General features: G+C 45.4%; 1 protein-coding gene across 1 annotated transcript in view; it reads left to right on the top strand.

Annotated features, from left to right (window-relative positions):
* ITGB5 (integrin subunit beta 5) overlaps positions 1–16,725 on the top strand; it is a 702,124-nt gene that overhangs the window by 628,826 nt on the left and 56,573 nt on the right. The window contains exon 11 of the mRNA XM_069616658.1: positions 16,488–16,710. Within this exon, the coding sequence (XP_069472759.1) occupies positions 16,488–16,710 (223 nt within the window). The remainder of the gene's footprint in view (positions 1–16,487; positions 16,711–16,725) is intronic.

Here is a 16,725-nt window from a genome sequence, read left to right as displayed (position 1 = left end):
ATGAAGAGTTGGGGCGGAGGCCGAGAAATTCAGGCAGGTCACAGAGAAGCCGTATAAAACCTCAGACTCATAGAGGAGATGGAGTGAGAAGAGGCAAAGACCCTGCACGTTAAAAAGGGGGGAGATGTCAGGTCGTCCCCCACGGGCTTACAGCCTGCCCACATCGTTGTGTGGGTGGACCGCCGTTGCGGTCCTTTCTTCCAGCAGCAAGGGAAGTGACGCGGGATGAGGGAGGGGGGTTGCGGGGTTCTGGCAGTTACTGCCATGTTAAAAATAAAGCAGGTTACCGTTACCCCGGCTCCCGCGTGATATGTCCTATGTCGGTTTATGGTGCCGAGCAAAACCTCACAGCTTCTGGATTTAGAGAAAAGGGCCTCTGATTCCAGCGGCCTCACCTTTCTTCCATCATTTTTATTTATCTATTTATATAGCACGCCTAACACTCCAGTATCTCGGTGCATTACGTAAGTTACAACATTTTGTTACATAGCATACAGATAAAATAACAATACAAGGAGAAATCTACACGTGCAAGTGAAGAGAGTGGACATTTAAAGTGCGCCCCGAGAGAGGAGCCGAGTTTGAAAAATGTTCCTGAAGTAGTAGTAGGAGGGTTCTGCTCTAAAGGCTGCAGGCAGCAAGTAATGCGATTTTTCTGCTAGTACAGGGAAGCTGCTGCCCCCTGCTTTTTCAAGCTTAAATCTAGGAACCTTGGGGCATTGTGGTTGTGAGGACCGATTGGGTCGGTCAGATGAGTTTCTTGTAAATTTGGAAGCCAAATATTTAGGAGCTGAATTGGAAAGACATTTGTGGGTGAGTGCTAAGGTTTTGAATGCGATTCTATCTTTGACTGATGTCTCGCCGCCGAGATGTGATGAGTTTTTGGGATGTTAAACGCAGTTCTTAATGCGTTATTTTGAAGTATTTGTATTTTTGTTTGTTTATTCCTAGATATAAGGCATTGCAATAATCTAGTTTAGATAGAATGAGCGCCCTTGCCAAGGACATGCAACTGGCTGTTGACAAAGGTCTGCAAGCGTTGATTAGCTTGCACGTATAGGCTGTGGCGGAGGCTGTTGCATTGACTTGTCTAGTCAGAGTTAGTGAGGAGTCCAGATAGATTCAGAGTGTTTTTTCTTCCTTGGAAACATTTATAATGATGCCATCTATGTTAAGAGCTTTGAACGGGCTGTCTAGTTTGTTTAGTCTAGATTGGGATCCAATGAGAAGTAGCTCAGTCTTGTCATCATTAAGACACATCCATTCTTGAATGATTAAGTACATTTTGTTGAGCAGTTTCGTGTCAGTGTCATAGTCCCCAGTGATGGTGATAAGGATTTGGGTGTCATCTGCATAGTTTGTGTAGGTGACACCCAAATAGTCAAGGTTATCAAAAAGGGGCTTTGTAAATATGTTGAAAAGCGTTGGGGATACGCATGAGCCCTGAGGTACTCCACACGTGAACGGAGTGGGTTCGGCCGCTGCAGTCGGTGCAAAAACCCTCATGGTTCTATTGTCCAGGAAGGATTGTATTCATGCAACGTCTTTGGCTGAAAAGTTGACTGCTGTTGAAAGGTTTTTGCATAAGACTTTATGATTCAATCGAATGTGGCCGGTAGGTCCAGTAAAACAAGGGCTAGATTACCTTTATATTTTATATCGTCCATCTGGGTTTTTAAGTCTAACAAGGCTGTTTCAGTGCCATGTCTCGGTCTGAAGCCAGATTGTCACAGGCCGAGAAGATTATTGGTTTCAAGATGTTTCTGTATCTGTAGGTATGCTGCCCTGTCTAAGATTTTTAATAGGAATAGTAGTGTCATTTTCAGGCTGCAGTTCATGGGAATGTTAGGGTCAATGCAGGGTTTATTTTATATTGGGTGGACCCAAGTATCTTTTAATTTGGTTGGGACTGTGCTAGATTCTAAGGATGAGATAATAAGTGTGGTGATGAAGGGCGCGAGATCCCTTGCTGTCTCTTTGATAATAGTTGCCGGGCAGATGTCCCCCTGGCATCTTGATGGTTTAAGGCTAGTTATTATACCCTCTACTTCCTTAATAGTGAGAGGGGAGAACTTGAATAGGTTACAGGGTTTTGAAGTAGAGTTCTGGTCTTCATGTATGTGTGAGTCAGATGCAAGACTCCGTTTTTTTCTTTCAAGTTTGGCTTCAAGAAGCGCTGTTTTATCCAGCAGCGCTTTTTGTATGATTGCCACAATGATAATGGCGGCACCGGCCCACTGGCATCTCTTGCTTGAAGGGATTCTTTGCGGGTGTACGGCACCAACATTATGGTTTAAATGCATTTTTTTCTGAAGCTTGAAGCTTTCTCACACGAGTGAGACATTCAAGCTTTTGAAAAAAAGCCTTGTCCTGTTGCAGGCGGCGCTGCCAGGGGAGATAAGTGCGCCCCGGCAGGGCCCCACCTCAGAACAAGATTTTTGCTTGGCTACGGCTAGCCACTGTACACTTAAATCCCTATAGTAAGTGATGCCACAAAGGCTTCAAGGCTTGTTGCCCCAGCCTGGAGCCACGGAAAATTATTGGTGGGGCTCGGGCCCAGGGATCCATGTATACTAGTGCCTAGGGTAATAAACTAAACACTTTCAAACACCTCAAAATTAAACAAATGACTGTAGCATCGATCAAATATCAAGGTCAGAGTCCATATAGTCCATTGTAATTTAAAGGTGAATGGAATATGCTCCATGTGAGTCTTTGAGTCACATGTGTATTCTACATAGGTAATTCTCTTAAATGTATTCTGTGTTCCGGCGCATGCTTTGATCATATAGCACTTACTGTGGAATTTAACAATATCTCATTGCAGTTACGTCCTGCCTGGGTTTCAAATGGGACCACCAAATTGTCACATAAAGAGGAGGCTGTTCCACAACAGTGGGTCCAGCCAAAAGGAGGAGCTGGTTTATGGCGCATTATAAGCCTGTGAAGAAGAAATGTGGTTCATTGCCGTATGAGCAGAAAGTGGCCTACCCAGGAGTATGGCCGAATGTTTCCATGTAGGTTTACCATTGTGTCGAATCTGTGTACCCCAATGTGAGCATCTTGAACTTCCTTTACACTAACATCCATGTCAAATCTCTGCCATTATTGGTGGGTCCTATGTGTAACCTTTTGTGTGCACAGTTAAGAAAGTGGTAGAGTAGCCCAACTTTGCAGAAGCGCCTATTTCCATGACCGAACAGGAATGCATGTGGATTGTAAGGATGTAATCAAAGTTGCCAAGAGGCTTGAATTTAGATTCTGGGTTAATAATGCAAGTACCATTGCAAATTGTGATTTTTCTTTTTGGCATGGTATTAGTACACATGCTTCTTGGTAGGGACGCATGCATGCATAGCATGCTTTTTAAATATGCAATGCTTAAGGCTTCCATGACTTTCCTGCTTTCAGTGTTCATATGATAATGTTGGACTGGCAGTTTGGGCCAGCTTGGTGTCGCTGGGGGGGGGGCAGAGGCGGGTGCATTCATCTCTGTGGACCGGTTAATCCTGACGTTTTTAAATAAAGAATAATCTGTTGCAGCAATTGATGTAATGTTAGCAGCCACGTCTTGTACATGCCTTCGACTTTGGTGGCCTGGTTCTGCATGACCCTGCAAGAATAGAGGCAGTGGAGATTGCACATAGGATAAAGGGAGAGGCAGATGCAAATCCTATAGCAGGCAAGAAGTTCACAACCCCGAAGTGTCAGTGTGAATCTAGATGGGTCGTGGACAAGAGAAGGTTGGCTGAGTTGCATCCAGAAGGGAGAGCCCAAGATCGATCAGTTGGAGTCAACGCTGTGAGTGCCTACTTAGCCGCTGGTATTAGGTGTATAGAAATGAATGGTGGTGTTGCTTAGTTAGTATGGTGTGCTTGCATACAGTTTCTGCTCTCCGCAGGGGTTGATTGTATGAGTCGTGTAAGGTGGCGAGAGATGAAGAATGAAGATGTGTGTGAGGAATTCGACCGTCCGCACAGGGAGTGAGCGCTTGCCTGGGCTTTTTTGAATTTTGGAAATGAAAATTAATAGTGGGAGATCAACCTTTCGAAAATGTGTGGAGTCATTCCACACACATTCTCCCTGCTCACCGCACAACAAAGCAATAGTCGCGTGTACTCAAGGAGGACACAACCTACAGATGCCTTCCTCCCCTGTCATGTTCAGCTGGAATGTGACAGCCACGGGTACATCAAAAGCATCTCAGAGGGGGAAGGCGACACGTTCCTCCGGCCATGGCCAGCCTAAATAAAATATTAATGGCTCCATGGAGCTGTCTCTCTATTGTCTAAATCTGCTGGTGGCAGCGCGTACTGATAAGAGTTCCTTGAACAGACAAAAGGGAGGCAGGATAACACCTCTTGGATATGCCATGTGTCAACTTGAAGCTAGCTCCCACCCCTTTGTATTAAAGGCAGGGAATGGCATGTCTGGTTTTCACTATTTACCGCAGGCAACCCCTTCAGAGAGGACCTCTTTCAGAGGGAAGAAGTATGTGATTTAAGGAAGACAGGAAGTCTGCTCTCGCCACAAACTTAAAGGGAGACCTGCGCTTTGATCAAGAGTCACAGAGGGCTCAGTTAACCAGAGAGACACTTTGAAACAGACAGGAAGATGGGTGGGACTTAGAAGTACATGTTTTCACCCCTTACCTTTCCTGTTGCAAAGCACTCTGTTCCTGACCTCACACATAACAGAAGATTGTTGGTGGGGACTGTACGGGACTCATGGTGGCAACAGTAAAGACAGTCACAAGAGATCACAGTTCAAGGGTGTTTATTACACTGTAAATGCAAGGTGGAAAAATGCCTAAGCTAAACCTAATTCTAAGATGGGAGTAAGCGTCGACCATCAAATGAAAAATAAGGCAGTCCCTGTGGCGTCTTGTCAAAATAAAAGGCCTATACTAAGAAAAACCTATTTCCAAATCCTTACAACTGTTGTACAGAAAGAGTGTGGGATAGGGTTTTGAAAAAAGAAAAAAAAGAACAAAGTGTTCACAAATAATAATTCGGGATGTGATTGCCAGGGTTGTCCCTTCCCCATGTTTTGAGCACGGGACAAGGTGGATTCCTGAGCATAACAAACACTCAAGCTTTCTCAGCGCATGCCAACAGATCTGCGCCTGCTATCAGGTACTTCGATGGTTCAGATTCTTTTAATAAAATTCTCTTGCCTTTGAGGGCCTGATGCTTTCAACAAACATAATTGTTCTTGTTCCACAAATAATTTGGGTGATGACTTCACCCCTGTGTTCCCCTCTTCTGGGTGCCGACCCCTCACAAGTCATATTCAACAATCAATTAAACAGTATTAATTCTTTGGGTGATGACTTCACCGCTGGGTCCCTCTCTTCTGGACGTCGACCCTCACAAGTCATATTCAACAATCAATTAAAAAGTTCCTTTCTCAATGCACTTTGGGAGATTACTTTTCACCCCTGGATCTCCCTCAGTGGGCTCAGATCCCATACAACAAGGGGGACAATTCACTGCTCTTTGTCTCACAACACTTCCTATTTTCACAAATCTTAATGTCTTTTTAAACAGTTCATCAGGGTTCACCCCAGTTTGTCGGCCTGCCTCTTCCGGGTTTACTCTGCCTGCCTTTACAAAACAGTTCTTTATAGGACTTTAGATTGCGCCCCTTCTCGTTAGTATCCCCCTTCTCGTTAGCATCCCTCCGCCGGGTTCACTCTTGACAACCTTTATGAAACAGTTCTCCATGGGACTTTAGACTTTGCCCCTTCTTATTAGCAACCCTCCACCAGGTTCACTCTTGCCAAACTTTATGAAACCGATCACTAAGCAGGATTCATTTCCCTTAGGTTCTCCATCATCTGTCGGTCAGACTTTCGACGGGATAGATGATTTTACAAGACCCCTGTATGACAACTTTGACCTCTTCTCGCCTTTTCCCGAGAACCTCTGGTTACGGTAGTCTCTACCATCGGGTAACGCCCAGAGTTTCCTACGTGAGCACCCACATGGTGCCGGATTCCTCTGTTGCTGGTTTCCCCCTCGTCTCCCAACAGTATCTTTTGCTTTTCAAAGTTCAAATTAGCTGCTGGCTACTTTAGTTTAACACTTTTCGGTTTCTTATCGATATGCCCCTTGACTCATCAGCTGTGATGAGCTACTTTGCTTTCTTTCTCCCTGAAGTCAAGGTTGGTACCACTGAGACAAGGGTCTCTCCCCGGCTTGATAATCAGCAGAGGAGGGTCTGCGTACCATTGACATCTGTGGCAATACACGCTGGCTATTGTTCGCAGACTTATGTTTCCTTCTGCAGAGGCTTCATGGGCCTTAGCCGGAAAGGGCAAGTGCGCTTCTCTCCTTGTCACCCTCTTGGTCTGTGTCGTCTTTCTCCTCCTCTTGAACTGCTGTGCTGAGTTAGCTCTTATGTCGTGCGGTCTGCCTTGCTCGTCTTGTGCTTGTGTGCTCCACCTTTTATCCCTGTAGGGGAGGGAAAGGGCTGTCAGGTGTGTGTGATTCTGGTCAATTGCCTGACTTTGCCTGATCCTTGTGTTGGGACATGTTAGGTAAACAGCTCTGGTGTTAGTTTATTGCCTTTCGTGTTGTGTGAAAGTGTTCGCATGGGAAGGGGTGCAGTGTTTTGAAATATCCTGTGTGGTAAGATGGGGAAAAGGTGTTGAAAGAAGGGGGATACCGCGTTTTACCCTTCTGTGTCCCACTCCAGATCCCACTCCTCAAGGGCCCCCCATCCAGGTGATCCTCCCACACTAGTCCACCCCCAGGAACTGGATCCAATATTGATGGATGTGTCCTGCCAACCTGGATGACAGATCCCCGGGGGCTAGTTAGGGAGACACCTTCAGGTTTCTCAAAGGACCCATGATTGGTTCCTTAAGGTAGGCTTACCCTGCACCAATTACTGGGGCCCCTTTGGCTTTAAAAGAGGCCTGAGCCCCTCACTAAGCAGATCATCTGACAACTCTGAAAGGAGAAAGAGGACTCATTTGGATCCTGGCTGAAGGTACAGTCTGCCTTACAGCTTCTGCCAGTGAAGGAAGGCCAGATTTTCCAAAAGGGAAGCAAGATCCCTCACCCTAAAAATCTCCCAGTGAACAGAGGGAAATACTGTATTCAAATACTTTCCTCAGCTTTGAGCTGTCCCCCTTAAAGGATCACACAAGCCCTGCAAAGCATCTAGGAGGAGTGCAGCAACAAACATCAACCAATGTACATTTTCTAAGGACCTTTTTGAGGCAGTCAAGCCCTCGAATCGTGACTGGCTGCACCACTGACTTTTGTCATGCTGCAGTCATCAAAGCTGCCCGAGATGCCTCGACCAGCGTTCCAGATCTGCCAACCAGCAAAGAGACTATGATTCTTGACCGTTAGCCATTGTGTAGGCCAGCCTGCAGCCGTCCATCCAGCCTTGCTTGCGGAACTGCCTGCCGCCTGATACCTCACCTGTCTGCCATCTTGCACTCTGTTGCATGAGCTGCAAAGCGTCCTGTAACCGACTCGACGCTGACGAGCATCAAGATCATCTCAATCACCAGGTACATTGTGGTTCTGTCCCCCTGGTCCTTCTTTGAAGGCCCGTAAGTGACATTTACGACCCCTTGCTCCCTTGGTGCCGAAACCAAATAACCATGAACAGTTAAGACTGATTGCTTTACCTACTACCTTCCTGTCACTATCCAGAGTGCACCCCTTTTCTTCACGAAACTGTCTGTCCTTTGTGTTAGTTTATCGTTGCACAACTAGGGTCTAGATGGGCCCGGATTGTTTGTGTGGGGTAGCCGGGTGGAGCATGTGGGCTAACAAACGGGCATTTTGAGGTGTACTTCTTGTCTTTTTTGCTATTTGTGCTTTCAATTCTGCAGTACACATTATTAGCAAGCCAGAAGAAAATCGGATTTTCCCCAGGCTTCAACATGTTATCAATAGTGTGAGAACAAAATCATCCCTGCACCTCCAGCAGCAATAACCTAAAAATACTAGCTGTCCTACAGGTGAAAGAGAGATGTGCAGATGTGACTAACGAGTGATCTTCCAACATTAATGGCTACACGAGGAAGCTTTGCCTCTGGAAAATTGCAGTATGAACTGACTGGGAGGCCACCAGCATCGTAGGACACCATCACATTTAAAGAAAAACCTTTACATTTGCATCCTCCACACACCACCACAAACACCTCTGCATTCGGAAGTACTGTCACAAAACACTTCAATACCCACTGTCAATTCTTTGCTCTGAAGCATCATGCAAAGGTGGTGTGTACAGGCCATGGAAAGAAAATATAATCGATATAGGTTGTTTTTTATACTGCTTATACTGCTTATTACCATGGCTAACAGCACTGGTGTTGGTATAATTGTGTACTAAATTGGAGGGGTTTAAAAATGTCCCCCAAATAAGCCATTATAATAAAGCATAGCAAGGGAGTCCGAACCAATCAAGGGGTGTTGGGGGCTTCTTCCCCACCTCCCAAGAACGTTTTTAAAACGCAAGCATACACACCGACATACACATATTTAAATTAAAGTACCTTCTGCCCTTGTCCTGACGTTTCCTCCCAGTGCTACAGCTCCTGCGTAGCATGGAAAGGAAGCAAAGAGCACTTCCTGGTTCGTGCACATGCATGCAAGTGCCCGAGCGCTGATGATGAAGAGCCCTGCTCCTTTTTGTATGTGGTAGGAGGCACAGGAGCCGCTCCCTTGCACCTACAAATAGGCAGTTCCTCAGGCAGCATCCCTAATGGGCCAGGCAAGGTTGAGGAAGCAAAACGCCCCTGGCATTACATGGCTCATTGGATAAAATCCAATGAGCTGCAAGACTTATCATTGGCCTTAAGCCCAGGAACCACATCTCACCATCCCTAAAATCTCTCCACTGGCTCCCGGTTGCTACAATGATCAAATTCAAATCCCTATGCATCATCTATAAGGCTGTCTGGGGTCGGGGATCACGCTATCTACAACTGGCTCTCACCAAATACTCTGCCTCCAGATCTCTACGCTCCTCCGACACCAACTCTCTGTGTGTCGAATGCTTATCTAAACAGCAAGATGGTGGCCAATCTCTTTCCTCGGCTGGCTCCCTCTTCTGGAACAGCCTCCCCATTCCTCTCTTCGTCTTGAGCCGGATCTCCTCAAATTCCAGAAGCTCCTCAAGATTTCCCTTTTCACCTCCTCCTTCCCCCTCTCCCTCTCCTGCTAAACCCCACAGCGCTGAGATTGGTGACCAGGGCCCTTGTGTCCTTCTGTGTCCTGGCCCTTCCACCCCCCCCAATCGCCTTTAGCCTGCACCCACTCCCAGCACTTGCCTTTGGGCACCCACTGGCCTGTATTGTCTCACAGGCATGCAATTATTATTTGCAATTGACCACTCTTACCAAGTGATCTCTGGCAGGCACTTAACAGCTGCTTCCAACTCACTCCCTATCACTTCACTCCGTGGAACTCTTAGCACTCACCCCCTTGCTCATCCCTTCTCTCTTTCTGCACTTGCACTTTCTGAATGCTTACAAGGCCCAGTAGGACCGCCTCTCTTTCTCTTCAATGTTATTATTTGCCTTTCATTCCCGTGTTCCCCCCTCTTTGCCCTGCGGGTGCTTTGAAAAACAATTTACTTGATGTGTTAGTTCCTTACAAATGCACAATAAATAAATAAATATGTGACACTGAGAAACAGAACTGTTAAATGTAAACCGTGTTTCCCTTTGACAGTTCAAGCCAGACGGGGAGGGATTCCTCAGTCGCATAAAGCAACTGAGTGAGTGCTTTACAATGGGCTGGCTCCTCCATTATGGGCAACGGTGCCCCTGTGTCGGTGCAACCTTGCCCATTATGGAGAAGCGCCACTGGTCCTTCAAAGAATGTATGCACAGGGCGCGTGTGGCTGGAGATACTGTTGACTGGGAAGTCATGTACACAAACCGCACTGTTGGTAATACAGTGATTTTGAACACATTAATGGACTCATAGACATGCCCTACAGAAGAAAGCTACCAGGATAGCTCAGCAGGTTGAGTGACTGTTGCTAAGATGCTATATATTTAAAACGTGGCTGCAAATCCTATAACTTTTTGCAATTTCTTATAGAAACAAGTGCTATAAAATCTGTTTGGCCAGGGACTGTGTTGAACTGGTAGCTTGCTTATATTACTGTGGGGGAATCTATGGGGGAATTACTGCCGAAATAATGAAAATCAAAGGTTGGCACCCATGTACCCACAGTTTAATTTCCTGACAACTGCTGTCCGTGCAATAAAAGCATTTATTTGTGGTTAAGCAGTTTGGCAAGCATATAACAGCTTTAGAAATGTATCCTGTGAAAAAACACAAAAGAAGGGACAAAACAAATCACAGGGTATTTGTGTGGCAGTCTGACAAAAAAAAATCTACTTCAAAGAAAACGAATCAATGTAAGTTCAAGAAGCATGTTTCAGTTTCGAAATATCTTTATTTTTTTTTTTTTGACAGGTGGAAGCTGTACATTGGGAAAACACAAGTGTGCCCACCATGTAGATAGCCTGCTTTAATCACTGAAGGCCCCCAGTGATATTCATGGCCCATTGCTTCCTGTGGTGTCCCTTTCAGGCCAGAAGAAAGAACACAGGCTGTGCAAATAGAACCTGCTAACGAGTGAATGATGGGTGAGGCAAAGAAGAAGCTTTAGGTCCCCTGCAAAGAGTTCTTTGCTGGGGGAGGTGCAGGCCATCAATCAGGGGGGCAATTACCCCCTTCTAGAGAGCCTATGCCAGCAATGTCTCGAGATTCAAAGACTTTCGTAATGAAGCGCAGCCGCTTTCTTTTCTGTTGCTTGAAGTAGGCTGTACTTCATAATGAAAGTCCTGTCGTTAGGGGGCCGCAAAGTACAATACCGTTGGCCGCAAATGGCCCATGGCCGTATGTTGTGTACCACAGCTTTACAGCGTGTGTTGTATTTTGTAGTGTGCTAGAACTGTCTGTTGTAATAATAATAAAATAGATATTTGTATACAACCTTGATGGGACAGTCCCTTTTTATAGTTGGGTAATAATTGTATTTTTGTGGTGTTGCAACTAACCAACGATCGACGACCTTGCGGAGATAAGCCTGCCGTTCTGTCCACGTTACCGAAATTGGACATGGAGGTTTATAATTTACTTGTGTTCCAATCTGTTCGAATCCCTTCTGGTGTACTAGAGGTGTGTGGCGGATTCATGGTTTAGAAACCGATATTGATCCCTGGACCACTGGTGCCCCGGAAGTTGATTTGTCTCAATGTGTTCTTGCTGTTCTGGTTTGGCTTAAAGCGCAAGAGGAGACACATCCAATTATGTTGATCTTATAAAGTGTCAATGGGGATGGGTCATATTGGATGTTTAAAGTAGTATATGGGAACAGGAGTTGACTGGCCTATAGGGAACTAGTAGGCCTCTGCACTCTGGGCCTCTTTTGTGTGTTAACCTATTTTATTTCTACATTTTCCTATAGGAAAAAGCTTGGGTTTGCTCTAAATTTGGAAAATGGGCCCACTTTGAAAATGATTTCCAGTGCCACTTTTGGTTACCAGTTCACCCCTGTATGGGAATAAGGATACCCGGCAAGAGAAAGGCAAAAGAAAAATCAGAGCTTATTTTAGATGTGGGAGGTGCAATCCTTTTTACAAATTCAAAGTCAATCTCCAATGTTAGGGATTCAGGCAGTGATGGGAACAAGATGTTATTGCTTTGAGTGTTGGATCGGGTGTAGGATCTGACTGCAATAGTCTATTTGCCACAATCGCTTTGAACATTAAAGGCCTTTGAAGTGATGGCCGATTCTGGAACAAAATGTATTCTGCCCAAGGATGAGTGGCACAATGTACCTGATGGCGGACCTTGTGACCTGATTTCCCCAGATATGAGGGTATAATGATAAGTTTGCTCTGTTGGTTTTTTGTTGCTAAGCTGGAATATTTAGGCCTCTGAAAAAGGTACTTTACAGTTCCGTTTTTTTTAATCTTATAAAGCTCAACTGATGTCCTAAAAAGGCATCTTGCACTCCATTGGGAAAACAAAATATATATTGTTTGGGGTTATAAAGATTAACCTGGGAAGAGGTGTAGGGCTTTAGTAGTGTAATACATTTTTGATGATGGATTTCTTGTCTGAGAGGTGCAGGCAAAGAGTTCCGGAAAAGGCCTCCTTGAGATAAGGAAGCACGCGATTCCACGTGATAACGAAAAATGTAATAACGACAAAATGTGTACCAAAAACTTCAAATATCGAATTCCTTTTGTTTTTTGGTTTGGGGGGGGGGGTCCTTTTGTTTTTTGGTTTGGGGGGGGTCCCCTCCCAAGCCCCCTGTTTTGCAATGATTATAACCCAACCCCAATGCGCTCCCCAACCTTTTTAATCCCTTACCCCACCTTCATATAAATATTTAGTAAACAATTCAGTGATTTTCGGTATTACGGTTTCGGTTAAAAATGTTATTTGTTATTTTGTATTTGTTAATATTACTGGATACCGAAGCACACTAGCCCCAAATGTTGAGGCAATATTTGGGGACGCCAAAAAAATTAGTTGGCCTATCGAAGAGACCTGGCAGGCACATACTTAATAGATTTAGAAGAAATGAAGAAAGGGCCTTGAAGGTAGTCCACTTTTGTGTGCCATGAACAGTCATTTAAATTGGACCCGTCGAGTGTGACTGCTCAAGTGCAGAGGATGTGTGAGCAAATCGGGATCGTTTTAACAATGTTCAATCTGGTGCATTTTGGACTCTTTGCAGCTGTGGAATTTGAACTTTTGGTAGACCTAGATGCTAGTTTTAATAGCCCAACCTAAATGATATAAAAGCATTCACTATTTTACCCGGATGCCTTGAAGATAGCAGATGTGATAGTTTTCACAACCGCTTATGTGGATTAAAGAAGCATCCCACTAGTTTCTTTATTTGGGATGAAAGAGTTAGTTGCTTTAACTGGCACAGGTAGGGGAAAGCGTTTAAAAGGGCCGATAAAGGGGGTTACAGGCCTCTGGGGGGAGGGGTAGCACATAAAGAATTTTTTTTTGTGTGCATTAAACTTTAGTCCATTCTTACCCATCCAGGCTGTAACTGTGGACACGCCGAGGGAAAAATTGGCATTGTTCGTATTTGATGCACGACGTAGGTGTAATAAAATGTGGGTATCCGCGTCTGTGTAAAACTGCATACCATAGCAGTTTAGCAGTTTTTTGTCATGGGCTGCAGATACAAATTGAGCAGGACTGATGATATGGCAGCTCAAAAAGTACGGGGGGAAGTACTTCCAAAAAGGGTCTTCAGGGGAATGGGACCCCTCAAAGTCCAGGTCTAGACTTGCCCTCACACTAGCGGGAAACGACTCACTGAAAAGACCCCTCCTTAAAGTGTGTTAATTCACAGGAGGTTATCTATCATCCCACCCTCTGTACTCAGGAGGAGTAAAGCGCAACCGATCGCTACTCGGGTTGTCCTGGGGATAGTGACATTCTCGATTTCTCTTGTCTGGGCTCATGTTCATGAACGAGAGCTACAGCGACCTGTGATTCTTAGTCAGCTGCACACCTTACCTAGGTCAATCACTTCAGGTAGGGGGTGAAGGGTGCTTCACTTCTGAGACATGATTTCTTTATAGTTGAAGGGATCTTATGCATGCTCAACCTATATCCTCACCACGCCACTCCTCCTTCCACTTCTGTTCTTCAGGTGCTCCTTCATGCTGTACTTAGCGTTTTCATCCATTGACTGCAGTCTCTCCTCTTGAGGCGGTTCCTGCATCCCTGACTAAACAGACCCATACCCAATCCACACTCACATTAATCATAGGTCACATGATAAGCTGAGAAACTTTCACATCCATGTCCACTGGCTTACAGGAATTAGCACATCCCAGACAGTCAACCTGGAAGTACCCACCATCAAATGCACAGACTTGTACCCCTTCCAACCGGTAATATGCCTGTGTTGGGCAAGCCACAGACCTTCAGATGTTTTGGCCTACAAATCCCACAATTCTTCACCATTGGCCCTGTTGGCTAGTGTAGATGGAAATTGTAGGCCAACACATCTGGTGGGCCTCATCTGAGGTTGATCACTGCTTATGTTCTTGTGCATGAGGACTGAGGGACTTGCATAACTGCTTGGCGGTGCAGGCAACCCAGAATTCCAGTAGGGTCTCACCACGAGTCTAGTATAATAGACTGTTGCATAGATCTCAGCCCTAAATCAATCAGTTCACCAGGGGACTCTCAAATTCACAATACTTATTTAGACCAACAAAGAGTTGGCTTTTTGAAACCCAAGATGGATCAACTTCAGATAGGGAACTTTTTTCGGGGTGGTTAAACAACATTTGAAATTCTTCACATGGCATTTCCTCCTTATTCCTGAATGATGAGTTACAACATCTCCATTTTAGACTCTGTGTCCTAGAGCCAGTGTTCAAAAGGGCAGCTGTGAAGCACGTGACCCCTTTTGCTTAAATCTGAGGGTCAAATCACTGCTCATGCATGATTCCCCTGGATTTCTCCTCCCGTCTGGTAAGGTGGCCATGCACAGTGCAATGGGAAAGGGGCCAGGGTTGATTCCTAATGGGACATGACCTGGTAGTAGATGCCTTCACTCTCTACATCGGCACATCTGGATGGTGCTCATGATGAGTTGCTCCTGCGATGTAACCTGAGCCCCAAGTAGGCATCATGAGGTGGATCGTATCTATGCTAGAGGTGGTGCAGGCTGCCGGCAGTGTCGCTGTGTGTTTGATGCGCATGCTTTTGCGTTGTCCCAATTTGTAAGGATATACCACAGGAATGAAGTGATCATAGGTATGAACTTCAATTGGGAGTCTGATTTTTTTTTTTTACTATAACTTCAGGAGGGTGTTATTGTAGTGTTGCATCAACGGAGACCGCGAGTGAGAGAGTGTGATAAAGAAAGAGAGAGTGCTCAAACACAAAAAGAAGTGAGGGATACCCGTTTCCATATATGCCCCTCCTGATCAAAGGTGGTTCTGGTCGAAAACTCTGGTTTCGCGGACCTAAAGTATGCCAAGGCGTGGCTAGTAATTGCCATGGAACTGTTGACATGCAATGTTAATGATCATTGCACAGATGTTCAGGACATTTAGCCCCATCCGTCAAGTATATGATGGGACTAAACATTGAGTGCTGGGAGACCATGAAAATGGCAGCGGTGCGTGGTATAAATTACAATAACATAGCATAACAGAGTTGCGTTGCCCAACTGTGGTGCGAACTCTGAAGGTCATTCATTTTTCACAAGTTGTTCAACCACCTGTGATCATTGTTAGACCCAGGGTGCTAAATGCTACCAGAATGGGCTGTCGGTCTAACTCCACAGATACGAGTCCTACGCTGGCTTCAGGATCCTTGTCAACTTGCATACTGGTCAGCGGTGAACGGTAAATTAATTTAATGTTACTGTGACTTTCCGAATTGTATGGCCACAACAGAAGAAGTGTTGCTGCAGCCTCAATTAAAGCAGAATTGCTTCGGATGGGGTCTTCCATGGGATAGGGAGTTTGCTACTCAAGGGAGTTCATCGAATACGAATCCGTCGAAGAATTTTAATCGAATATCGCCAAAATATGGAGAGGGGTGGGTAAGGGTTATAAAAAAGGTGGTGCGTAGAAGGGGGGCAGAGGGTCTCCTGCCACATATATAGACGAGAAAACGGATTTAAAGATAACAAAATGTTGTTGAATTCGTATTCGGCAAATTCAACTCGATGAAATCACATAGAACTGACTTCCATGTCCTCTTACTGCATGGAAGGCTTGCAGAGGATCGCCACGGAAGTGGTACTGTTATTCCGAGTAATTAAAGTAATTACATTTACAGTAGCAAACAAACCCCACAGACGTAGGGCTTACCTACAGGAATGCTAGTTATATATACAACAAGATCTGCAAGGACTGGTATATATAATCTGCTAACCCAAGCTCAAATCTCTGCATACCTAATCCGCCTCGAAAAGACACACAACCACTTCTCGCCCAGCAAACCGCACACACACCACATAAACCGCACCAACAGCACAAGGTCTCGCAACGGTCCAATACTCACACCAAAGCTCAGCGCACGGTAAAAACCGAACTGAAGCTGCCAACAGGACACCACTTCTATCTCACTATCCTACTCCCTCTTCACCTTACTAGCCCGCCCGCCTTCTCGTTTACAGATCCACCTGAGCGCTTGGGGTCCAATTCCATTGGTGATGGTGCGCGGTACAAATACCTTTAACATCTAACATTTACGTACCACATGTCTTTTTCAGTTTATTGTTCCAAGTTAGTCACCCTGCTTTAGTAATTCATTTTTCTTAAGCACCCTAACTCCAAATTATGTAGATATAAAAAAATCTCAGAAAATAACTTGGCATATGAAATACGTACTCGCATTGAATACCCACGCTATGCAGAGCAATGATTTTGCGTCAGTACTGTTTCATGCACTGTGCTGGTATTTTGCTGACACTGCATTTTGTGTTCCCGTCTCTAGGTCATGGCGATTGCCACTGTGGCGAGTGCAAGTGCCACGTGGGCTATATTGGTGACAACTGCAACTGCACAACAGAAACGGACAGCTGTGTATCAATCGATGGGCAGATGTGCAGTGACAGGGGGAACTGCGTCTGCGGAAAATGCCAATGTGTGGAGCCCGGAGCTTTTGGGGAGACCTGCGAAAAGTGCCCCACTTGCCCTGATGCCTGTGGCACCAAACGGTATGCGTGTTGTGC

Source organism: Ambystoma mexicanum, chromosome 9 (assembly GCF_040938575.1).
Source record: "Ambystoma mexicanum isolate Mex_15411 chromosome 9, UKY_AmexF1_1, whole genome shotgun sequence".
In the NCBI taxonomy this organism is placed as follows: Eukaryota; Metazoa; Chordata; class Amphibia; order Caudata; family Ambystomatidae; genus Ambystoma; species Ambystoma mexicanum.
The sequence above is the reverse complement of the archived record's forward strand: the minus strand, read 5'-3'. Positions and strand labels throughout refer to the sequence as shown.